The sequence below is a fragment of the Balaenoptera musculus genome, chromosome 1, assembly GCF_009873245.2.
Source record: "Balaenoptera musculus isolate JJ_BM4_2016_0621 chromosome 1, mBalMus1.pri.v3, whole genome shotgun sequence".
NCBI classification, from domain to species: domain Eukaryota; kingdom Metazoa; phylum Chordata; class Mammalia; order Artiodactyla; family Balaenopteridae; genus Balaenoptera; species Balaenoptera musculus.
Genome location: NC_045785.1, coordinates 25667945 through 25694495, shown reverse-complemented (window position 1 = coordinate 25694495; position 26551 = coordinate 25667945). Strand labels below are relative to the sequence as shown.

General features: G+C 43.5%; 1 protein-coding gene across 1 annotated transcript; it reads right to left on the bottom strand.

Annotated features, from left to right (window-relative positions):
* Positions 1-8450: 8450 nt before the first annotated feature.
* Positions 8451-25880, bottom strand: ZBTB8B (zinc finger and BTB domain containing 8B). Its single transcript, XM_036869328.1, has 4 exons — positions 25835-25880; positions 20285-21307; positions 11582-11760; positions 8451-9646 (listed from the first exon to the last, which is right to left on the bottom strand). The coding sequence occupies exons 2-4, from the start codon at positions 21267-21269 to the stop codon at positions 9329-9331; spliced, it is 1482 nt and encodes a 493-aa protein (XP_036725223.1). The 5' UTR covers positions 21270-21307; positions 25835-25880; the 3' UTR covers positions 8451-9328.
* Positions 25881-26551: the final 671 nt, after the last annotated feature.

Sequence of the window (26551 nt, the reverse complement as noted above, 5' to 3'; positions counted from 1 at the left end):
AGAATGGCTGGGGAGCCTCACACAGGCACAGCGAGGCGGACAAGGACCATAACAGCCTCAGTCCTGACTTTCTAATTATGGGTGATCCGCTGACTTCCTCTCCTAGAACACTCATAATGTCGCTCACTTTACTTTTGAAATAAATCCTCTTAAAACTGTTCTCAAACTTCAGTTTGAAGCAGAATGCTTCTAGGGATGATGCTGATGTTGCTGGTCCTAGAACCACACTTTGAGAACCATTGTCTTAAGCTTGCTTGAGTGCCTGTTCCTTGAAACCAAAAGTGCCCTGACAAAGAGGGGCGCTTGGATGTCTGCTGCTGCTGAATTCAGGGGTGCCTGGGAAAGCTGACATCCCAGCTGCCTTCAGTGCTAACCATTAGAGGCTGTCCCAGCTGGATTTATTTATTTATTTATTTATTTGGCCACGCCACACAGCTTGCAGGATCTTAGTTCCCCGACCGGGGACTGAACCCGTGCCCCCTGCAGTGGAAGCACGGAGTCCTAACCACTGGACTACCAGGGAATTCCCTGTCCATCTGGATTTAACCTCTCTTGCTACTGCCTGTGAGCCACAGCTGTGCTAAGAATACATCAAGGAAGTGCAGAGTTACAGAAGTGCAGGGCAGTCAGTGCTCCTGCCCTCCCACTCCGTCTCAAGCTTTGGCATCAGATGTTCAAAGCAGTGAAGTTTGAGCCCCCAGCATCTCACCAAGATCTTGGATCATACTCACTGAGTTTCTGCCTGTAGCTCTCACACCGAAGGCTCAGGCATACTTCGTTGGAGCTGAGACAAATGACTCTCTTTTCTCCTGGTCAGATCCTTCCAGTGACTTCCCCCCAAAACTTCATACACATCAGCTGTGCCCTTTCACTGACTCTCATACATACCAGACATGTTTAAATCCTAGTGATGTTCACAGATTGGTTCATACATACCCAGATTGGTTTAAATCCTTGTGATGCTCACCAGATTGGTGGAACCTACCTCATCTCCATCATCTCTACATAAGGAATAACAGATCTCACATCCCATCCAACATTCTAGATCACAGGTAGGCAAACTATAAAGTTCTGATAGTAAATATTTTGAGCTTTGTAGATGAAAGGCGTCTGTTGCAACCACTTATCTTTGCCCCTGTAGCACAAAAGCTGGCATATACAATACGGAAAGGAATGGGTGAGCTTGTGTTCTAATAAAACTTTATTTACCAAAAACAGGCAGCAAGCAGATCTGACCCAACCTCTGCTCTAGACAGTAAATTTTTTTGCTTATTACTAAATGAAGTTAATGAGTCTTCAAACAGATGGAAAGTGTATATAGTGTTAGCAGTTCTATATTGTTATGAGGGAATCTTTTTAAAATCTATAGGCTGTAAATGCTTTTCTCAAGAGCTGGCAGTGAGCCCAGCCAATCTTAAATAAACCTGCCTCAACATTTTTTAAAATGTAAAATTATATCAGTACATTGCTAAAACTGAACCAACTTCCTGTCTTCAGAAGATAAATATTTGAAACTGTTTAAGCAGAAATAATATTTAAAACACGACTTAAAGATTTATGTTAAAAATGGAATGCCAAAACCACAGAAATGAGAAGTCACATCTAAATTATATAGATTATATCCACCAATTTATTACTTCATTCTGTCTTATTTTTAGTTCTTTATATATAAAGAGTAAAAATAGCAAAACAACACACTTGGGGACAACATTGAATCATATAAACAGACCTGGTACATAACCACTATAACATAAAGACCAATTCAATTCGAAAAAGCAGAAAATTTCCCACTCCTTAAAAAAGGTATCAGTTGCTATTGTTTTAATGGTCAGGATCACTTCCAACTTTGTCTTTTTTTTTTTTTTTCTGATAGTTTTGACAAGTGCCTTTGTTAGAGGAACTAAGCCACTTGGTAACTTGGCAGCCAAAGATAAAGTCAGTTTCTATTTTTCTTCTAAGAGTTGTTGGAAAGTGTATGCCTGTAGACCTAAGCACTTAGAAAGGCTGCACCTTTTCTGATTTTTGTGTTATCTGCCATTGCTTTTGCTTATATTGCATCCCGCATCGCCCACTCATCAAGGGGTGGTCAGTCTTCTTTCACAGAATCTAAAACGTCCTGGCTTGGAATACTCTGCCCAGAAACTGTCTAATATAAGGAAGTAATTGGTCCTAATACCAGGGGACAGAGGTGGGAAAGGATGTTGATGGAAGCTTCCTCTGTTTAGAGCTCTATTTAATAGCTCTCATTGTTTTGTGGGAGGTTTTTCTTAACTAATATTATATTCATAAAATTTCATGTAAAATAATTGCCCTGAGAAAACCAGTTAACTAAGTTTAAATGATGAAGGATTATTAACTCATTCATGTGAGAGGCTCAACCCTCAATGTATTTCATTCATTCTAAAGAAACTGTTTTGACCATTTTGACCTTAGCCATTGTAAAACTTGCAGTTATCTAATTTGGGTCAATTTTGAATCTGGGAGGTACAGAAAATAGTTAAATTACGTTTGTTTCTGAAGACAAAATGAGCAATAAAGGAACAAAAGACTCTTCCTTGAACCCAGAGCAGGCTGTTCCTATTCTAAATTTGTCACTAGGTGTCTTAATCTGCCTTTTTATAAATCAAAACAAAAATTTCGTTTGAGATTATTCCCTGTTTACCCCCAGGTTTATTTAACCAAATTAAAGATGATTTACATTAATTTTAATCCCAATCTTGATATCATTAACAACCAGGATCACTGCTTCTACGTATTTTTAGATTGTCAAGTCACTAATCTTTTTACTTTTAACTTTTATATATTATCACAGAACTTTAAGTAAAATTAGCTTTTGCAGTAGATTTGTTAAAATCCACTGAGTCAAGAAATACCTAAAATACATTTTCACTCAATACCATAATATTATATGGGTTGCTGTCTTAAAAATATGTGGTTTTTTAAAAAAATTATTTGCTTTATTTATTTTTTAAATTTTATTTATTTATTTATTTATGGCTGTGTTGGGTCTTCGTTTCTGTGGGAGGGCTTTCTCTAGTTGCGGCAAGTGGGGGCCACTCTTCATCGCGGTGCGTGGGCCTCTCACTATCGCGGCCTCTCTTGTTGCAGAGCACAGGCTCCAGACGCGCAGGCTCCGCGGCATGTGGGATCTTCCCAGACCAGGGCTCGAACCCGTGTCCCCTGCATTGGCAGGCAGATTCTCAACCACTGCGCCACCAGGGAAGCCCTATGTGGGTTTTTGTTTCAAATACGATTGTCCTTGTCACCTTCCCGGAATCATACCCAATTTATATTTCAAAAAATCAGCTAGAGAGGTTGGCAAAAGTAATTTCAAGATAATGTTGTAAATTTTTTAATTTGAAAGTTTTTACAAAGTGAATACATTAATATCAAATACCTGATACATATTAGATAAGTGGACAATAAAATTTCGATTTGTCGTGTGTGTACGTGTGTGTGTGTGTGTGTGTGTGTGTGTGTGTTGATGGTGGTTTATGTTGTTTCAAATATGTGTGGGTATTATAGGAAAAGAAATTAAATTAACTCCCTCATGTTCAACATGTGATTTCCCCCCTCCCTGTCTAAGCATTACAAGAATTCAGGCCAGGATCACACAAAGCCACATGAGGCTAAAATAGCCATTTCCTCTTCTGGGGTTTTAGTTTGATGGGTACCCAAGGAAACAAATGCTGTCTACAGATGGTCTTTGCTGCCTGCCCAAACATGTTTGTTTGTTATCAGCGTTGGCCTGACAAGATCTGTTTTCTGAGCCTAACTAGCTGTATGGGAACTAAAAACCAATCATTTCATCTCTCTGTAAAATCTCTCTGGAGGAGACTACCCTCAAAGTCCTTTCCATTTCTCAAATCCTTTGATTTAATGGTTCTGTTCCATATCTATCTGGTCTGGGAATTAAATAGTTTACATGGTCAACCAAGACCTGATCCATATGCAGTAGGGCTCCTCCACATCTGTCACAGTAACAATACCTTTCTTCTAACTTATTACAGGGGGTGGAGAAGTTATTTGTTGGTAGGTTATTTGTTGCTGTTTCTTTTCTTTTTTTTTAAGATTTTTTTTTTGATGTGGACCATTTTTAAAGTCTTTATTGAATTTGTTACAATATTGCTTCTGTTTTTTGTGGGTTTTGGGGTTTTTTTTATGTTTTGGTTTTTTTGGATGTGAGGTTTGTGCGATCTTAGCTCCCCGACCAGATATCGAACCCGAACCCCCTGCATTGGAAGGCGAAGTCTCAACCACTGGATCGCCAGGGAAGTCCCTGTTGTTGTTGTTTCTTGAATAAGAAAACCACAGCATCTGATGCATATTTTCTAACAACTAGGATATTCTGAATTTTTGTAATATTTTTATATACCTGAATAAAGCATGTAATTTAAACACTGTTAATGTCCAAAGCCACCATGTTTGGAAAAGGCTGGAAATGTCAGAAACTATTTAAGTTGCTTATAAATTGTATCCCAAAGCAAGAAGTTTACTGGACGGGAAGGACCACAACAACAGTAGCTTAGACAAGAAAGGCTTCTCTGAGGCTCTAAGACTGGGCTGGTTGCTCTACCCAAGCACTTTCAGGGCACCCTGTCCTTGCCCCTATTGTCACACCCCAAACTGTGTTGTTTGTTGGCCCCCCTGATTACACAGTGCAAGTTCTGGGAGGACAGGAATTGTTCATTGATGTACCCTTGACAGTACATCAGGGGTACAGTGCCTGACACATGATAAGGATTCCATAAATGATTATTGAATAACTGTTGAATAAATAACTGGCCGTCCTCGCTTATTGCTCTGCCAGGAGCAACAGAAGCAGGCAAGGGTAGCATCACATGACACAGAAATAAGAGGCACCATTATCAAGAGCCTAGTGTTTGGTGGTTGCCAGGTGGACATAGGTTCCTATCAAAGTGTGATCGATGGGATCCCCAGAAATTTCCATTCAATGATGTCCCTATAGTATGTTATACTATACCTGCCTACTCTGGGTAGCATCAAAGGATACAAGACATTTTGATGGGATAATTTTGACGGGACCATTTATCAAACTCTTACACATACCTCAGCAAAATTTGCAGTGTATTAATCATGAGTAGCTAAGCACAAAGAATGAATACTCTTCAAGGAAAAGTGAGTTGGTGTGGGCTATATTTTAACAGGAAATTCCTCTGGCTATATTTCATAGGAACTAGGTGCAGTAACTTGTGTAATTGCTCAGCATACCGTTTGGTAAAGGATTAACAAAACCTTTTCCCCTTCTGTGTGAGAATTTAACCTTGGGTTAACTTTCTAGCTCTGTTCCCCTGGCAACCTAATAAAGAGTAGTATATCAACCATGTTGCTAGGCAACATTACATATGGTAGAAATGACCCCGAACTGGTGAACTGTATCCAGACTGGGAGAACTACAAATGCCTGATAGGAAGCCACGCCTCTGGGCTTCCCGAACCACAGTGACTCTTGGAAGAAACATGTCTCTTGTGGGGACACTGGAAGTTATTTCTATGGAGTTGTTATAAGAGATACTTGCCCCCCTGGGACAAGAGGCTTTTAAGCCAGAATAGCTTCCATACTTGCCTGATGTGGGTCTGTCTCCTTGCACCTGAACCACAGGGACAGATGCAAGGACTCCGACGGAGAAGCAACATCTGGCTCTGCCCTGCTGGTGAGCCGTGCTTCCCATCCTATGTCCTTCTAAGCGAATCTGCTGTGGTAGTTTATGAGTTTGAATGTTTCTAAACATTCGATTGTGCCTAAGTAGACCCCTGGAGGACACTATATTACTATTTGCTTGCTTTTTCTGGTGGCAGGAGAAGCTCCTCAGAGGCTATGGATAGTAGAAAGATGTGAAACTGTCTGGCATATTCTTCTGCTTCCAAAAAAATCCTAATCATACCCTTCACAGTCTGCATGACAGATAATCCATATCCATTACACATGATCAAGACATATATCTCAAATTGATGCCTTCCCTTAAAATCGCCAAGCTTGTTACTGCTAACCCTTCTTCATCTAAACACATAATCCCAATCCTAACCCCCAATAATTTTTAATATGCTACTGACAGAGGGCCAAAAAAAATCAAATGATGGATATAAAAATTTTTTCCCCAAGCCACAGCTGTCAATGAAGCACTGGCAGTAGTAAAATTATCCATCTGGAGGGTCAGAACAGATGCTAAATGTCCTCCTCAAGTTATGAAGCTTCCATATCGTCTGATCACAATGGTGTGAGTTAGTGTCACCTTTGAAAACTAGGACGTATTAGAAACCAGGCAAACTACCCTTGCCAAACAAACAACTTTTCATTTATCTCTACAGAAGCATTATTTGAAGAAAAGAATTCAAATTTTCAGAGCTTTAATGAAAGGTTTGAGGAACACAGCAATATTTGGTGGAAATATGGAGCAAAAATCAATGAAAACATTGCCTATCATAAGCAACTGAATAAAGCACCCCCCTTTTGGGGTAAAAAGATAGCACGAACACATGAAAGCACAAAGCAAGCAACAAAGGACCAACAATAACAGGAAGTACAGTGGTAATGCTCAAAACAGAGTGTAGCAGGGACTTCTCACCCACCCCATCCCCTTGCCCCTCTCTACCCTATTACACTACACTTCACAGAGATAATTCTATTGTCAGTGCACAAAAGACACACAAGAAAAACCTAGACATCCAAATGAAACAGCAAGAATTCAAGTGACCAAAGGCCACTCCAGTCTCCCCACCGCCCTCAGAATCAGTGCATGCAGCCCTGCCTGTTGCCTTTCTCTACGTGGGGTTTATTACAACATCAATTCACAACAACAACAAAATAAAAAACCCTTCGTAGTATTCTGAACCTCCAGAATACTCAATTTCACAACATTCTGCAGACCACTGGGTCAATAGCTTTCTTAAGGAATATTCAAAGTATAGTGACCACCAAAATATTTACATCAGACTGGCATCTTTCTGCCAAATGACCAGAAGCCATGATGCTCTATGTCATTTCTAAAGGTATTACAGATCCAGGCCTTATTTATATTCCTTTCCAACACCTGTGAAAGCCTGTTCCCTTCTCCCAAAAGAAACAATTTCCCAAGGGTACCACTTTTCAATCCCATTACAAGTAAAAATCCTGTTCCCATCCATGCAGTATATGTAATATTAGAAAAAATAATCCCTTTGCAAACTTGGACTGAATATGCCAGAAAGATGCCAAATATAAACTAAATAACTAATGGTCTGCGTTGGGCCCAACTGTGAATTTACTTACAAAAATATCACCAACTCCACAAATTAAACCTCAAAGACACTGTGCAGATTATAAATACTGACCACCAAATAGGAACATAAATTTAAAACTGAGGACAGTTTATTATCTGATAGTCCACACAGAGGAAGTATCTCCTTTAAAAGTGACAGAATTCAGCGACCGAATTCAGTTATTCCCAATGCCAACACGCAAACTCCAAACAGCCAATGTCTCCAGACATTGCCAGATATATGTACTCTGGGGGGCAAAATCACCCCCAGTTGAAAATCACTGTCTTAGAGTGTAATCTCTAATGTAAAATTTTTTATTTTGCACCCAGTGATGTGAATAGGTTATGGGGTCACCAGAGAGGATCACTGCTCTGCCAGAGAAAGCAGGCAGAGCGTTGAACTGTGAGGTAGAAAAGTCATATTAAAACATCAGAAATGCTTTGAATGGAGAGAGTGAAAATATCAAACATAACTCCCTGCAAAGTATATCTTCTACACCTCCTTTTAGGTTTCCCTTTTGCTAAGGTCCTGCTTTTAAAACAATGCTAATATTTTCATTTCTGGTAAGAAGTGTTTCTGGTCCTTGAAAATTTTCAATGTGTAATTCTTGATCTAGAACAATAATTTTCCAACTATCTCTGTTAATAGACTGGTTTTTAAACTTCCAGTCTACTTCAGGCCAATGTGTGGTCCTACTGTGTGGACTGGGATCCAGGAATTCAGCTGCTGTCTGGGGCCAGCACCATCCTAGGGTTCTAACTTCTATTGAGAAGTACAGTTTAAATACCTCCTGAACCCTTCAATGCTAACATTTATTCACAAGCCAATTTACAATTTTTTGATTATCTCTTTTTGTTCAAGAGGCAGAAAGGAAAGTGTTTTTGTTTTGTTTTTTACCATCTTTTGAAATACAACTATAGTAAAATTAAAGGAAGAAAATTCATTTTGGATACTTTAACATAAGACAAAATTATGAAAGTGCCTTAAATATCTTTAATCCCTAATATTTCCTGCTCTTTAGACTTTTAAAGAAGTACAATCTCTTTTGTTAGAATAATTGCATGGCTGCAAAGTGGGTGAAAAGCAGACTTGTTTTAAAAACCTGTTCTTCTAGTAACCTTCTCTTTCCCTCCAAAGGATCTTTTAAAAGATAAACAATTTAGACATATAACTTGCTTATATTGGCTTACCTTTTCCCTCCAATTAAAGTTCTATTCATAAACGAAGTAAAGGAATGTCAGTGGTGGCTGCATTTCCAGGTTACACAGCAGTGGCTCTTGGAAATGGCTGGAAAATGCATAGGAGCATTTTGAGTTTTGCCCAAATGCCTTGTTTTATGATCATAAAACAGGTTATTTGTGTGCAAAGAATTGTTAAATCCCAAGCCAGACAGGGAAACCACCCAGACCTGGGCTCTCAGGCTCCCTTCCCGGGGCTAACTTAAAATTTAATTCAACGGGGCAAGTCACAGTGCCATAAGGAAACTCTCAGCTCATTTCCATGCTTGTCTGCACATAAATGCCCCCAGACTTTAAAACTGCAATCTTAGATTTAGAAAGTAATTTTTACGGTCATATAGCCAGACGGCCCTGTCTGCCTTATATCAAGGAAACTTTCTCCTTAATACTTCACCAGAAAATTAAAGTACGGAATTCATTAGGAGAGGCTTGGCAGAAGTAAGATTGATCTCAAAACTTAATATGTTCTTGCCCACCTTTTCAGAGAAAGAGGATGACGACACAGGAATGCAGAAAGATTGAGACACTATGAAAAAAGTATGGAGATTTTCTTATCTCCCTCCCAACCAGAGTTTGGATGCACGGCAGGAAAAACGGGACGCCTCAGAGCCAACCTTGATTCACTCAGAAAGCTTTCAGAAATCAGGGGCGGCACTAAAAAGTCCCTTGAGTCACAGAATCCAACCTCCACCATGTAGTCTAACAGAAATGCAAATAATTAACAGTGAAAAAATGTTCCTCTCAGGGTTCCACAAAATTGGACAAAGGGTGGCTTTCAACCACAGAACTGGCAAGAACAAATTCTAAACCCGCTTCTCCACTAATTTATTGCTACGTAAGCATCTCTCCATCTAATAAGCTGGGCTGAACTTGGGGTCTATCATCCGAATCCTCTCCGCCGGGGTCGTTTTCCTCACCAGACTCCACGTAGATTGGCCAGTCATTGTCTGTGTCACTCTTTTCTTGGCTCTCGGACGAAGCCTCCACCAGGCTAAGGTTGATGGGCATCAATTCGTCGTCATCATCATGTGTGTCTGTAACGCAGGTGCAGCTGTCACACAGCCCGAAGCGCCGCAGCCCCTGCGACAGGTGACTTGTGAAGGTTCTTCTGCAGCCCTTGCAGATAATTGGACGGTTGGACCTATGGACCTAAAATCACCAGCACAGTAAATGTCACAGAAAAGGGGTTGAGTCATGGCCTTCAGGGCCCCATGAGACATGGCCCCTCGTTGACCCTCCAGTCTCATTTCTCACCACTCTCCCTCTTGCTCTCTCTGCCACAGTCTCAGCCTCACCAAGGTCCTTTCCACCCCAGGGCCATCAGACATGCGTGGAGTGTGCCCTCCTCCCCCCCCCGTCACCTCTCCCTCCTTACTAATGCCTTTTTCCCCACCCCCCCAGCTGTACCGCGCAGCTTACGGGGATCTTAGTTCCCCAACCAGGGATGGAACCCGAGTCCTCGGCAGTGAAAGCTCAGAGTCCTAACCACTGGACCGCCAGGGAATTCCCACTAATGACTTTCAAGGAAGTCTTCTCTGATGCTCCAGGCCAGATTAGGTCCCCCAGCTACATAGTCTCACCTATACTTCTCCCTTTGTTTTATTTCTAACAAATCATTGGTAAAATTCACTAGATTCTAAGCTCCAAGAGGTCATGGACTATCCTCATTCATGTTCTCTGTCCTCTGTCACATTTGTTACTACATCCCTAGTGCCTGGCATATAAAGGGCACTCAGTGAACCGATTAGGATTTTAGGCATGGCCTCTTACGTACCTTGGATTGTTTAGTTATTAGGAAGGCAGATTTGCCAGACAGTGTATTCTCTAAAAGTGCCAGCAGATGCTTCACCCTTGACTTTTTCATTGATAAATGCATTCCTTACTTATGAAAAGAGAACCTGATCTCCTACTCCATGCAGCTCCTTGTGAGGGCAGCAGTCCCAGGGGTCCCCTCTGTATAAGGAACTATCTTTCTAATGCATGCACTTTTCAGGAACTCCAGCCAATAGGGGATCTGTGAATCAATCAGAGCCTCTCTTTTAGAGAGCTCTGGATGCAGGATACACACAAGAGGCAGTGACAGAGAGAGGCTGATGCAGGAGAAGGGCCAACAACGATACCCAGGTTGCTGGAGTTGCCGTTACATCCTGACCTTTGTCCCTGCTTCCCCTGAGGTTTCCTGGGCTGCCTATGCTAAACCCCCAATGCCTGAGCCAACCCGAGTGTGTATGTGACCCTTGCAACCTGATGGAGCCTTTGGAGACCACCTCTTTGGGCTGCAGTAGACTGGACCTCGTACAAAGTGGAAAAATAGAGGGAATGAGGATTCCAACCAATGAAACTATCTTAAAGGTACCCAGGGACCTATTGTTGTCTGGTTATTAGATCCTTAGCAGATAAATGATTCACAAAGATTCTTCTCCCATTCTGTGGGTTGTCTTTTCACATTCTTGATAGTGTCTTTTGAAATCCAAACCATTTTTATGTTGGATTTTCCAAAGACTGATTGCCTTGCTCAAAGACGATCTTAAATGCAATGCCTTTCTAAATGGCCTGAATGCTTTTTAGCAGGTAGGAATCACCCACTCACATGGGAGACAGAATCCTAGGCAGCAGCCAGTGGGAGGGGAGGTCCGCTTGGGCAGGGGTCCTCTTTGCTGCTCACAGGTAGCCCTATAAATGGCAGTATATCTCTTCCCCACCCCGGGGTGCTGAGGTTGGGTGGGAAACCGAGAATGCAGCTTACCTCTGGCATCACACCACAGGGAACAGACCCACAATCCCCTGTCTAAGCCTCAGTGTTCTCTGCCTTTTGACAACCATCCCTGACTAGGGTCTAAACTTTCTTAACTTTCCTCCTAAGAAAACTAGTCTGTTACCATGTAAGTTTTAACTTTCTCTAAGTGCCACCAACCCAGGTGTAACTTAGTAGCAGAAATACATGTTTAAAATTCTCTGGAAATACCCCAGTGGACAGAAAAGAGAAAGACAGGCTGGCCTTTTGCCCTCACGTTAGACAAACGTCATGAACCACCCCCACTCCCACCCCACCGTCCTGAGAGAACCGCCGGCTCCTCCACTTACGCTGAGCGCGTGGCCCCGCAGATGCTCCTGTCGGGTGAACCTCTTGCCGCAGGTCTCACAGGGGTAGGGCCGCTCCCCCGTGTGTGAGCGGATGTGCCGCTTAAGGATGCCCTTCTGTTTGGCAGTGTAGGGGCAGAAAGGACACTTGTGCAGCTTGATGGGCACCACCAGCACACCACCTGGGGAACCAAATGGTACTGTAAGCAGCAACAACACTGGCCGCCCTGCAATGGACGGGATCCAGAGCAGGGGAGTTCGACCAGCCCAGGTCGAGAAGAAGGACCCCAACTCCACCAGCAGCTAACAGCAAAACATTGTCTGCAACTTGCAACTCTGGTTCCCAGTCAGCCAGAGGAGAAGGTGGGCTTCTGATATAAGATTGCAAGGAATGCTGTAAGGCCTCAGCTTTGAAACTTCTCTGTGGCTCACAGTTAGAAAACACAGCTTATATTACAACCTTAGAACACATATACCTTCATGTGGACAACTTGAAAAGCTTCCCAAAATAATACTCACTCTGATAATGTCTATTCTCTTTGATTTCATTTTAGGACAATAATGATTGAGACCCTGCTATAGACTGAATTTCATCCCCCTCAAATTCATACATTGAAGCCATAACCTCCAATGTGACTATATGTGAAGACAGGGCCTTTAAGGAGGTAATTAAGGTTAAATGAGGTTGTAAAGGTAGAGCTCGAATCTGGTAGGACTGGTGTCCTTATAAGAAGAGGAAACTATGCCAGAGATGGCTTTCTCTCCCTACTCTTGCACAGAGGAAATGTCATGTGAGGACCAGCAAGAAGGCAGTCGTCTACAAGCCAGAAAGAGAGCTCTCACCAGACACCAACCCTGCTGGCACCTTGATCTTGGACTCTGCACCTCCAAAACTGTGAGACAATAAATTTCTGTTGTTTAAACTGCTCAGTCTGTGGTATTCTGTTATGGTTGCCTGAGCTGGCTAATACAAACCCCCTGAGTTGATTTAATGACCCTCAAAAGTTTGAAAAAACTATTATGATGGAACAGACCACTGGGTCAGGATTCAAGCTTTCTTTGACAGCAGCTCCTAATAATAGCTTCCAGGCATGTGTAGAAGTGGTTTGCTGTGATGCAGACCCTACATTGTTTGGAGTTCATATTAACTCTATACATCTGAAATCATCAAATATCTTAAAAATTCACTTAAATTTTTTAGAACTTTTTTTTCCACCTTGCTCCTACACCCGTTAAGGTGACAACATGATTATTACCCACATGTATAAAAACTGTTCCTTTCAAGTTTCCTGAGTTACCCTTATTGTGGTATTCCAAGATTTGTCTCCTCTATCCATGCCCTTCAGAATTTTACAGACTTTGATCACATCATATTATATGTGGAGGCACTAGTAACTCAAGCTTTCCAGGCACAGAAACCTGAGTTCAAGTCCTGGCTCTACCACTTACCAGCTGTGTGACCTTGCACATCTCACTTAACTTCTCTGTGCTTTACTCATCTGTAAAATAAGGATGATAATAGTTCCCACCTCACAGGATTGTGGTAAGAATGAAATGAGGTAATGCCTAAAGCACAGCAGCTGGCATATAGTAAGCGCTCATAAATGTTAACCATTTTTGTCACATCATCATCACCTGGGTGTTTCTTTCCTGATTAAGCTGGCCAGGCTCTTGTGGTCTCTCTTAACACGGGAGTAACTCCTTTTCTCTGGGACCTTCTCAGGACACCTAATAGGGCTTTACCTCTCCTGAGGTGCTGCCAAAAGTATGGCAAACTGAATGTCAAGTGAGAACCCAACATCATTCTATGTACGGGTGAAGATTATTCTCTTTAGTTTCTAGTTCCCATCCTGATAATGCTTAACATTTTGCATAATCTATAGTGACTCCAAAATCTGTTTCCCAGAATAAAAGCAGCAGCTCATGGCTCAACACTGCATATATATGTTGGATTATTTATTTCTCACTGATCACACTGGTACTGAGATGTCAGTTTCCTGCTCACTCCTCTGGCACTGTGGACTCTTCCCATCATTTATCCCCATCAGCCTGGCATTGTACTATCACCTTCTTCCCGACTATAAAAACATTCAGTAAAATGGGTCCAGTGTTAATCCTTGGAAAAAAACAACTGTTAACTACTTTTCCATCAGAGAAGTATGAATTATCACAACACTTTCCTTCCTCTCTTATGATGATTGCTCCAAAAAAAACCAGTTCACCTGAATGCCTATTACATGCGAGGCACTGTGTCAAGGTGCATCTTTACCAAGATACCTGTTTCTTCCCTCAAGAAGTTAAGTGTAGCAGGAGAGAAAGACATGGAAACAAATTCATACAATATAATATAACACATGCAAAGTTCAAAGTGATGAAGAAATGTAGAAAAGAAAGTAATGAATTCTCTCCTGGAGTTCAGAGAAGATTTCACAGGAGAGATGACCTTTGAGCAAGGTTTTAAAGGATGAATAGGAGTTCACTGGGAGTTTGAGAAAGAGAAAGGTATCTCAGGCAGGGGAACAACACATGCTTAGGTACAGAGGTAAATGAGAATATGAAATATTAAGTGGGGTGGAGAGGGATGAGGAATGAAGCCAAGGAAAGGGCAAGGAATGGTCAAGAAGGTCACGTTCATGCATTTATTCAACAAATTTATACTGAGCACCTATGATGTACCAGGCTGTGTTCTAAGCCCTGGGGACACAGCAGTGAACGGAAAATACAAAAATCCCTGCCTCTGCAATGCTGATATGTTAAGGAACTTGGACTTTATTCTCTAAGCAGGTGGGGTTTTAAGCTGGGAAGGTACAAGGTGAAACTTGACTTTTAAAGGATCCCTCTGGGGATAATGCAGGGGAAGGATTTAAGAGAGGCAAGATTAAAGGCAGGAAGTCCAGGTGGGAGAGGATGAGCGATGACGTGAATTAAAGCCACGGCTGTGGAGGTGGAGAGGAGGAGAAAGGTTTGAGAAGTAAAATTAATAGCACTCGATGACCACGTTGGGGAGGAGAGAGTAGGGAAAGAGAAGATTCTAAATGACACTGATTCTGGGTTAGCTGACTTGGTGGGTGACGGTGGAATAAACCGAGGCAGGGAACACAGGAGGAAAAGCAGGAGCAGGATGGATGAGAAGGTCGGTTTGGGTTTTACGATGTTTGAGGCAGGCTCAGAGCATCCATGGGGGAATATCTGGGTTAGACAGATAAATCTGGAGCTCAGGGAAAGAAGAGAAGAATACAGTTTTGAGAGTCCTCAGCAGATTGGAGTGGTTGCTTTAACTGAGGTCTGGCTCTCCCCTAAGCACCCTGCTTCCCTTAACCCACTGCCTTGACACCCTGGATCAGGGGAGGGTGGGTCTTCCTTGTGCTTCACTGTCATCTCCAGACCACTGTCCCTCCCTCCTTCCTTAAAAACCCTAAGATCTTTCGGAGCTCATCCCATCAGATGATACTGCTACCCATCCTTGTTACAGTTATCCAGGAGCCCCTAGACCATCCCCTCACTCCTTGGAGATTTGATCACATTGCCTTCAGACACAACTCCTGGCATAATTCTTGGTGTGAATACTAAAAATGACGCTTGCAACACCCTGGCCTCTCTGTTCCCGGACCTCCTTTCTTCCAAAGACCTTATCCTCCACTCCACCTCAGCCACCCAATCCTAGACAAAGAGCTCTCAACTCTGCCTGCATATTAGAATCATCTGGGAAGCTTAAAATGAAAATAAATACTGATGTCCAATCCCCATCCCAAGCTAATGGGTGGGGTGGGACCCAAGCATCATATTTTTAAAGCATCCTTCCCAGTCTAATGTACAGACAGGGATGAGAATCATGGCCCCATACCTAGATATTGCCAATAACTGTACTCACTCCATAACCCACATTTCAAGCGCTCCACTTTCCAATCACCGTTTTATATCTTTCCAGCTCACCCCGTAGGTGTTCCTTCTCTACTGGGATGTCCAAGCCATGGACTATACTGCCATTTTACTGCCCTTCCCCTCCTCGAGTTCTCATTCCCCTCCTTCCCCAGCTGAGTGCCTATAGCCCATCAATGAAACCACTCCTTTGCATATACCCTCAGCTGCCTTGGTCCACTATCTCCCTCTATCTGCATTCATCTAGTTCAATATAACCCTCTGCCTATTCTGTAGGTGAAACAAGGCAAGTTAACATCACTGGAAAAAAATGCACAACTCTGGTCCGGTCTCACTTTAAATCAATCCAACCATCACCATCTGACTACTATAATATCAAAAGAGCCCTTGGTTCTGCCCAAGAATCCTAAGTATTTCCCTGGTTCATTCACTCTCCCACTCTTCTCAGTGACTATTTCATACCTTCCCTCTGCTCAAATCTCCCCCCCCCTCCTACCCCTTCCTCATTGTCAGCTGCTGTCCTTGCTTCTTATTTCATTGAGAAGGTGGAGCAAGCAAAGAGAATGCCTACATGGTCCCAGCCACCCCCCAACCTCCAATATGAACACATCTAATCCGCTTTCACTCCTGTTACTATGAATGAATTGTTCTCCCTCCCATCCAAGGCGAGACCATCCCTCCACTTATACATGGGACCCCCATCTCTCCTCTATCTATCCATTGTCCCTCACTCTTCCATTATCATTTATCTTCCTCTCTCCTGGATCATTCTCATCAGTAAATAAATGCTTTTAGATCCTCCACCTTAATAAAAACCTTAACCTCATATGCCCCTTCAGCCAGGAAGCATTTCTTTGTTCCCTTCACAGCAAAATTTCTTGAAAGAAGCATCTATACTCACTATCTTCACGTCTACGTCTGAGTTCTCTTTTAAGCCTACTCTGTTTGGTCTTTTGTCCACCACTTCATTGATACTGCTCATCAGTGACCTCTCCATTACTAAACCCAATGATCAGTTCTCAATCTGCCTATACACAGTACTGGACATAGTTGATTTCTCCTTTTTCTTGAAACATTTTCTCCTCTTGGCATCTATCACTCTTTCTTGATTCCCTCCTACCTCACTGGCTGCCCCTTCTCAGTTTCCTTAGCTGGTTCCCCTATTTTCCTGACCTCTAAATGTTGGGTCAGGGCTCAGTCCTTAGATCTCTTGTCTTCTCCTTCTAGATCTATAGGTTCATGGAACATACAGATTTTAAATTCCATGGACCCATTAATGACTCCCAAATTTATAACTCAGCTCTGATTTCTCCCCAGAACTCCAAACATATAGATGTAATTACTTACTGCACGTCTTCAATGGGATATCCAAAAGGCACCACAAACATAACATTTAAGTCAATCACTCAAGCTAAAAACCTTAAGGTCACCTTTAATGCCTCTTTTTCTCATACCACTTATATAAGTCATTAGCAAATCTGGTCAGCTCTACCTTTCAGAGACAGTATAGTCCTAATCCAACCACATCTCACCTCTCTACTGCTACCACACTGATTCAAGGAGCACAGCTCTCACCTGGGTTATTGCAGTTACCTCCTAAACGGTCCTGCTGCTCCCACCTATGCTCCCCTATAGTCAATGCTCCCCTCTGGTCAACAGGAGAGCAAGAGGCCCACTTAGGAGGTGACAGCACACAATACCCAGAGGGATCCTTTTAATATATGTCATCTCAAGTCACTCTCTGCCAAGACCCTCTAGTGGATTTCCTTCTAAGAGCAATATTCAAAGGCCTTCTCATGGCCTTCAACACCCTCCCCAGTCTGCCCTCACTCAACCTCTCTGACCTTATCCCCCACCACTCTCTGCCTTGCTCACTCCACTCCAGCCACACCAGCATCCTTGCTGTTCCTTTCATTCACTTGCCAAGTGTGATCCTGCACCTGGGCCTTTGCACCTTTCTCTTCCCTCTGCCTGGAATGTTCTCCCTGATATCTCTACAGTTTGCTCACTTAAAGGCAACCTGTTAGAAAGGCCTTCCTGGTCAACACTAAATAAAACAGCATCCCCTTCACTTTCTATCAACTTTGTCCCTGCTTTAGTTCTTCTTCATACTATATATGTACTTATTGGTTTATTGTCCGGCTCCCTATGCTAGAATATCAGCTCCATGAGGACAAAGACTGTCTTCTGTTCACTGCGATGAATAGTCCCTGGCATATAGGAAGTGCTCAGTAAATATCCGTTAAATGAATGAATGAACAGGAATGATAAGATGTTGAAGAAGCAAGGCAATGGTGGAATGCTGACACACTGACATTAAATGACCCTATGATGAGGCTGAAAAGGAATGGGCAGAGGTAAGAGCAATGGGTACTTGTAGTGTCAGAAGCCAGGGGAGGAAAGAATTTCAAGAAGGAAAGATCAGAGTTAACTACCAAGAGTAGTCAAGAAAGATAACACCTGAAAATCACTCCCTGGATCGGCCTTGGAAATGTAGAGCTGACCTCGTGACAGTAGTTTCAGGGAAGGGGGAGTTGGTGGTAGTGTCAGAGCACAGTGGGCTGAGAAAAGATTGGGAAGTAAAACAGTGGAGGTGGCCGATATAGATGAACTTTTCAAGAAGCAATGGCAGGTGCTGGAGCTGGGGATGGGAGGTCCAGGGGAGGAGAGATTATAGGAGGACCATGTGCTTTGACAGTGTCTGTTAGTGTCAGAGATGAGCAATGTGAACACAGAACTACTGTAACAGCCTCCTGACCGTCTCCCTGCCCGCGTCTCCCATCTCTGCACCATCTTGTGCTGAGGCCAAATTAATCTCTCCTGTCCACTCCCAAGCTCTGAAACTACTAAAAATTCTCCTGTGCCTACAGATAGAAACCCACATTTTATCATTTAAGCTTTTCCATGATCTGGCTACAATTTCTCCCCATGTCTTCTCTTCTTACCTTCAGATGCCACTTTTTTTTTAATTGAAATATAGTTTGATTTGCCATATTATGTTAGTTTCAGGTGTAAAGCAAAGTGATTGTTATATGTATACATATATTTTTTTTCAGATTCTTTTCCATTATAGGTTATAACAAGATACTGAATATAGTTCCCTGTGCTATACGGTAAGTCCTTGTTGTTTATCTCTTTTATATATAGCAGTGAGTACTCAGATGCCACTCTCATAAAGCCTCTCTGACCTACCAGTAGGAAGCCAGTTCTGCTTCTGGACTACTGTGAAACTCACACCTCCATCTGTCTTCCAGCCCTAGTACCTTTCTACCACACGGTGCCATTTACACACCTCTTAACTCCTCTAAGACACCATCATTTCTTTGAGAGCTGGAGCCACATCAGACTTATCTTTGTATCTTCACAAGGAAGGTGCTCAAATATTTGAGCAAATAAAGGAATAACCAAACAAATCAGTCCTACTCTGTGCCTTGGCACTTGGAATAAATGTAGCCCAGAGCCAGGTGAACCGAATCAACACCTGGCGGACAACAGGCATGGCAAGCGGCTGGGGTGGCTGCCTTGCCCCAGACCCCTGTAGCTGGAAAGCTGCCTCTACAGATGGACAGATGGACTTGAATGAGGGTGACGTACAGCTGAATTACTATTTCTTGATACTTGTGCTTACAGGCAGAGGGGTTGACAGACAAAACCAGTGCACTGAAATCCTCTGTCCGCTTGTACTGCCTTCACAGTTTGTTTTATGAGTGAAACGAAGCCAGCCAGGGTTGCTAGTATTAGCTGTGACATTTACCAGCTCTGCATTCTTAAGAAACTCACTAAACCCTCTTGGGTCTCAGTTTCTCCACACTTCTTCTACCTAACTCATGTGGCATTATGAAGGGCTGATGGATGGGAAAGGGGGACACAGTCTGTGAAGTGCTACTATATACACGGAAATTAGATTTCAACAAGTTCCCAGAGTGTAGTCACTGAAAACAGCCACTACCTTTTACCTGCTGGTTAAGCCACTGTCTCTGAGGACCAGAAACCGTACTTTCAAGTTTTTCAAGTCAAGTTTTAATCAGACATACAGAGCATTCTTGATTTTTTAAAAAATGAAATTTAGATGCAGGAATGAAGTAATCTTTCATTAAAAACTGTAAAAATGAAAAAAAAGAAAGAAATTAAAAGTCTCCAGACAGACTCAGTTTTCCTGGGTCTCTCCTATGTGTTCATGTTATTAAATTTTTGTTTGATTTTCTCCTGTTTAAAAAGTCTACCAAAGGATACAAGAAATTTACTCACATGAAACCAAATTCAACTCTAAAATATTCTCCAGTAAATCACACCATCAACCACAGCATGTTAACTGAGTGTCTACATGGGCCAGGCACCATGATTGACACAAAGTAGGATAAATTTCCTACCTGTATAGAACATGTTCTCATATGTGAGAAAAAATTCTGAAAACCTTTTCATTTGGTCCTCAACCCTGTGAGAAAGGCAAGGTGGGGGTGATTATCTCCTGAACAAAAAGGGTTCAAAGAAATGTCATGATTTAACCAAAGTCTCTCTGCTGGTTAGTGGAAGAGAATGGGTTCTTTCCATGTCTCCATACTGCACTCAACATGCTTATACTCTAGTTGCAGAGGTAAAAGACAAACATACGTGAAGAGGCAATGCCCTGCACACAGCAGGTGCTCAATTAATACCTACTGGTGGTGGTGGCAGTGATAACGTGGTGATAACAGTGGCGGTGGTGATGATGATGGTGATGATGATAATAGTGACAATGCCAGTGATGAGGATGACAGTGGGAGACCAGAAGGCACACAAGTGTGTGCTAAATGAGTGGCAGAGACGATGGAGGCTCATGGAGCTCACCTGAGTCCTCTCCATACCAGTCAGTCTGCACATCCATCATGGAACTCATGGCTGCTACTTCTGCACCACCTGGTCTTCCCTCCAAACTCCGAGAAAAGTGCTGGTCCGCGTCCTCTTTGCTCTGGATGGCACTGTGGCGCAGGAGCGCCTCCAGGAATTGCGTCACATGGTAGTTACTGTAAGCCAAGTCGACCGCCTGGCCTCTGGGCAAACCCTCCTCCCCGTGGGCCAGGCTCAGCGGGGCAGTACGCTGCTGCAGCTGTCCGCCCACCTCCACCTCCACTCCCTCGGCATCGAACTCCACCTTGGGCTCCATCTGTTTGGGTCGAATGGAGCGGTCGCTGTCCACTGAGCCACTGCCCTGGCTGTCTTTCCCCACCAGTGCCAGAGGGTGGCAGCCTCTGCAGTCACCACGGGGGGACTCTCTTGGCCGATCCACACTCTCTTCCCCCTCGGCTGGAGAGACCAAGCTCTTGGTCTCACAGGAGGTCCCTTCCCTGCCTGAACTGGGGCTTCCACTCTCCACCCGGTGAGCCGCTGCTGCCGCTGCCGCTGCCGCTGCCGCTGCTGCCACCGCTGCAGCCACAGCGGCCTCCTTCTCCATCTTTCCGCAGATGTCTAGGGATGATCTGATGTATGTCTTGCAGAAGTTCACCACGTCGTTCATCTGCAGGTAGCTGGCAGCCGACATAACTTCAATCACGTTCTCCCCACACAAATCCAACTTTCCAGAATAGAGGAAGTCTAAGATGGTGGAGAAGGCGTCGGAGGTGACGATGTCCAAGGAGGCGGTGCTGTGCCGCCCGCTGTCCTGGATGTAGTGAATGAGCAGGGCTCGGAAATAGCCGCTGTTGGCAAACAAGATGTTCCTGTGGGCCTTGAAGATCCGCCCTTCCACAATGATGCTGCAGTCACAGAAAAAGTCCCTCTGCCGCTGTTCATTCAACTCCCCCAAGAGCTTGGCGTAATAGGATTGCATCTCCATTTCTCCACCAGCTGCTGCGCTTGGAGTAACCTGGATCTCTGCCAAGATTTTTTTTTTTTCAGTTAATTCACAAATCCCAACCTTACAAATAAGATGTTCGTTTTTTGTTTGTTTGTTTTGTTTTGTTTTTCTTTTAATTCTTCCAAAAACCCTGGTTGAGTAATGTCTTTATAATATGGGCTGTTTGGGATCTAACAAAAATCAAAGGTTGTCTAACTGGGTTAACTGATGAAAACAAGAAAAGTAACTATTCCTAACTGTACATGGGTGCAGTACTTAGTATTTTACATGGATTCTTTCAATGAATTTTTATAAAAACCCTACGAGTAAGTACTAATATTATACGTTACAATACTGTACTTATTAATACTGTACTTTTGAGACTCAGAGAGGATAGATGATCCAGCTGCAAAAGAGCCAGGACTCAAAACCTCCAGAGTTCATGCTCTTATAAATTACATTCTACTTTCTTCAAGGCTCAAAATATAAATAATACCTGAATCTAAGAATTACAGTCTCCAGGTGAGTCTCCAGCATCCCAATACAGAACTTAGAGACTGGCAAATACAGTCTCAGCTCACACCCATTACCATAAGTCTGTGGAAACATTTAGTGGATGCTTGGGCTAGCCAGCATGCATTCTCCATTCTTATGGTTTTAGTGCCCTTTTTGGCTTTGGTGGAATCATCCTTGGCCCCAACCACAGCCAACGTGCTTTACATAAAGCTGGTGCCATCCCCAGGCTCCGGACGTGTAAGAGGTAACATAGGCTAAAACCATCAACACATCTTACCCTCTGACCACCGTGACTGGCTCAGAGATGGCCATGTGACTTGGTCAGAGCCAATGAAAAGCAATGAAATGTTTGCTGGGGTCTCCAAAAAAGAGCGCTCTCTACTCTGTGGGCATGTGGGATGTGAGGGATGCTGCTGCCACACCACAAGGGGAACCAGCCTAACACAGATGACAGCCCAGCTCAAGCAGGAGCAACAGATGGAGCCCAGGGACACCATCTGAGCCCCAGCTCATGCTGTGCCAGAAGCCAATTGAGTCCCTTTTTGCTTTAGCTGGTCTGAGTTGGATTTTCTATCTCTTACAACGGAGACACTCCTAATTGATTGACTCCACGACCCTTGGTTCTCTCCTCTGTATTTTTAGTCCTGGACCTTCTCTGTCAGTGGACTATAAGCCATTTGAAGGCATGAGCCATGTCTTACTTCATAGATTTCCCCCACAGCCCCTGGCAGAGTGCTTTGGACAAAGATGGTTTGCTAAATACAAAGCAATACTCCTTTCTTACCTGCTAAGTAGAACAAGTATAAATCAAGTTTAAAATCCATCTGCTAATGAGGAAGACAGAAGCTGACCTTCCCCGAGCTCTCCTCTCCATCTTTTCCCATCACACAAACCACGTAGCCATCCATCAACTTACCCCTTTTATTTACTGACCCACTGAGCTCTGAGAAGTTCCTACATCTTCTCCCTCTATCGGAGTCCCAAAAGGCCTAGTTAGAGCTGCCAACCACAGCTAACAACTCTTCAGCACTCTTTCTTTCTACAAATGGAACACAACAATTACCTCATCTAACAGAAATGAGGCACCTCCACCCCCCAGAAAGACTCTTTCCACTGGCCAAATAGATCCCTCAAGGCCTATGTACTAACCGAACAGACTTTACTCATAAAAGACCAACAACAACCTCATTAAATAGCAATTTACACCTACTTTACACATATTTATAACAAGTGATGCATTAAGTTTAGAAGCTAGAGAACCAATTAGGGAAAGAAGTAGAGGAGCCTCTCTAAGCAAGTAAACTGACAAAAGTGAGAACTGACAGCTAGGAAAAGGTAAAAAAGTTATAAAAAACAGACCTAGAAATTTTTTCAAAATATCAGCCTGAGGCCACTTGGCTAAGGGTATTAAATGCTCCTACATATTCAAAATGGCCTAAGGACATCACTAAATTATAGCCCAGGGCTATAATGGATGGGACTAAGTCATCAAGATGATTCTTTTTATATTCATTTTAGACTCAAGGAAGTTATAATTTTGGGAATTTTTTTTTCATCCAAAGTAGTTAAAATTAACATTTTCGTTCAGAAAGGAAGAGAACTGTCAGATATCTGAAAAACTCTACTCTTCCCAAATAAATCAGCTCTGAAAGTTTTCACAGGACTAAGATTTCACTGTCATTCTCACCTCTTCCAGCCACTCTAAACCTTCCTGGCTTTGGCAATCAAAATATTAAGGGGAAAACAAGACACAAGAGAATGCTACATTTAAATACCACATTCTGTTCTTCCTCAGAACTGAAAGAAAACCTATCAGACTGGTAAAATCACATTTTTCAATGTAATAATATCCACTGTTGATGGAACTGTCATTTGGAACACCATTTTAGAGGGGAATTTGGCAATATTTATCAAAACTTAAAATGTACACATCTTTTGTCCCCAAAATTTCACGGCTAAAAACTTACCCTTTTGAATGTATTCCCAAAAGTACATCAAGTCAAAAGTACAGAGATGTCCATTGCACGAGGTTTTTGTTCAAGTGCAAAAGTAGAAACAATCTGAATGTCCACCAATAGGGGACAAGTTAAATCAATGAGGTACATTCACACAGTGGAATACTATGCAACTGTGCATTTAATGAGCTAGAGCTGTCTGTGTTCATATAAAAAAGTCACCAAGATATATTAAGGAAAAAGGCAAGATGCAAAACAAAATGTACAGTATGATCCGATCTATGTACATGTTTTTGCTGGTATATGTAAGAATTTTTTTCTGGAAGGTTTTATGAGCAAGAGTTAACAGCAGATATCCTTGAAGAGAGGGACTAGGGATAAGAGGTGTGTGGAAGGACCTTCATTTTTCATTTATAAACTTTCTGTCCTGTTAGGATCTTTTACTGTGTGCATATATTGCTTTTTTTTTTTTCCTTTCCTTTTTAGCAAAGAAGAAAAAGGAGGCACAGAGGGATAAGGAGTTGGTAAATCAGGGAGATAAATACCTAAGTAGGCCCAATACTTCTTAACTTGTAGAATGGTCTTATTTACAGGGCCTCCGCCCAGGTACTTGCATTTTTTCACTGGAAGACACTCCTTTCCAGCAATAGTACCCAAAACCCATTTCCTCTGGCTTCCTCTCTGCAAACATTCTAGATTCTACCTGGTTGTATAAATAACCCCTGACTTTGCAAAAGTCTATCCACATACTTTCTTCAAACCTTTCTCCAGTCCTGCATTTGGCATACAATGTGGAAGTATTTATTCACATCAATCCCACTTGCCTTCAGTGCTCTGCATCCCTGGCACATGCTGAGGCTCACCACTTCTCCTGGAAAGGAAGCTTTTAGGGTACACTGCTCCCAGAAGCACATTTATCCACATTCTGGCAGTGACACTCCCAACCTTCTCACGGTTCCAATTCAACGGTTACTGGCTACAAGCAATGCCTGACACAAGGAAGATGCCAGGAATAGAAAAATGAACCAAGTACAGCTCATGTCCTCCAGGAGAGGGCAGATGCCAACACTAGTACCTGCAACCAACTCCGACATTCCCCTGAGGGGATCTCAAGACTGTCTTCACTCCAGTGCCAAAAGCAGCTTTGAATTCCACCCACTCTTTCTGACAACACTCCTCAAGTATCACCAACAGGAGAATAATGGAAACCTGTTCATCAATTGTTAGCATGTACTGAGCGCTACTCCTCATGAAGCACTGTAAGAAATACTTTACAAGCATTAATTAATTTTAATCTCACAATAACTCAGTGCAGTAGATAAAATCATTATATCCTCTTTTTCAGAGAAGGAAATTGAGGTTCAGATTTACAGATAACACGCTGAAGCTAGGATTGGTACAGAGATTCGTTTGAATCCCAGAGGTGACATCCTTAACCACTATGCCAAATTGACTTCCCAAACCCTCCAGGAAACAGCGAGAAGGGCTGGGGAACTCACTCACTCCTTTCCCCAACGCACGGAGTGCTGGGGAACTACTCTGAAGAAGAGTTTCCACTTTCACAGAAAGTATTTCTGGGTCAACTGTACCTTTGATTCACCAGCTAAACTGATCGCAAGACAAGGGGATCCTTCCCCATCCGGAGCCAGACGACCCTGCAGAAATCACCAGAAGCCGTTACTGTACATGCTCTTTGGCCCCCGAGGGTGAGAACCGAGGCCTTGCCCCTCCCATGGCTTCTCCCGGACAAAGTGACCATCGCTGCGACGGTCACTGCCCCAGCGACCTGGCGCCATCAGAATGAGCCCTTGCGACCTGGCGCCATCAGAATGAGCGCGTGCCCATACCACCCGCTGGACGACGCCCGGGGTAGGGGGCAACCCAATGTCAGGGAAGGAGGGGAGGGAGGGGGTCGGTCATCGAGTGAGGGTTCGCCCGGCTAGGTCCGGGGATTCGCCAGGGCAGGATGGTCCGAGAGAGGCCGACCGAGGCGGAACATCCCTGCCCGCTGCCCACCCCGGCCCCCTCCCCGGCGCCCCGAATCCTCCCCAAGCCAATGAAAGCGGCAGCGTAAACCCGCTTCTCAGCTCTCACCTTCCAGCGGGTTGCAGCCCCGCCGCCGCCGAGCTACGCGCACCGACACGCCCCCCTTTCATTCACTGTCGCCCCCTCCGGTGAGAGGCTGGGCAGCCGACTAATCATGGGTGCTCCTGGGCTGAGGAAGGCGGGCCCTTGGGCCAGAAGGTTGGTCAATGGCTCTGGCGCCCCCTCCAGAGGATGCGCTCTGAAGGCTCCAGTTCTCGCGGGGTGATGGGAGTTGTGGTCTCAGCGTTCATTTTTCGGGCAAAGATACAGTGGACAAAACTACAAGTACCAAGATGCCAAAAGGGGCAAGGACCAGCGCTTGTAAAAGGCTGGAGCTCGGTTCGGTCTTCTGAGTCCCACTTGAGGAACCTGCGAGGTAACGGTCTCTTTGTCCAAAGAGCTAAAAGCACGTCGTGCATATTAATACAGCCTGGAGAGTAAGAGCTATGACCTGTCAGTCCGCACACATTTTACAACTGCCAACGCTCTCCGCAAAAATTCTGGAAATGAGTGAAATGGTTTAATGTACTCAACAGGTTTTTCTTGAACACCCGCAATACTCTTCCCTTGAAAGGATTTCAGGTTTATATATACAAGTGAAACTGTTAAACAGCAGTACTGACATGTTCCAAGTAACAATACAGGCACGTTCTGGGACGGTTGTGAAATAGACAAACCAGGTTACTGCTCTCAGAGAGTTTAGTTCTAATGAAGGGTGTATTCGTT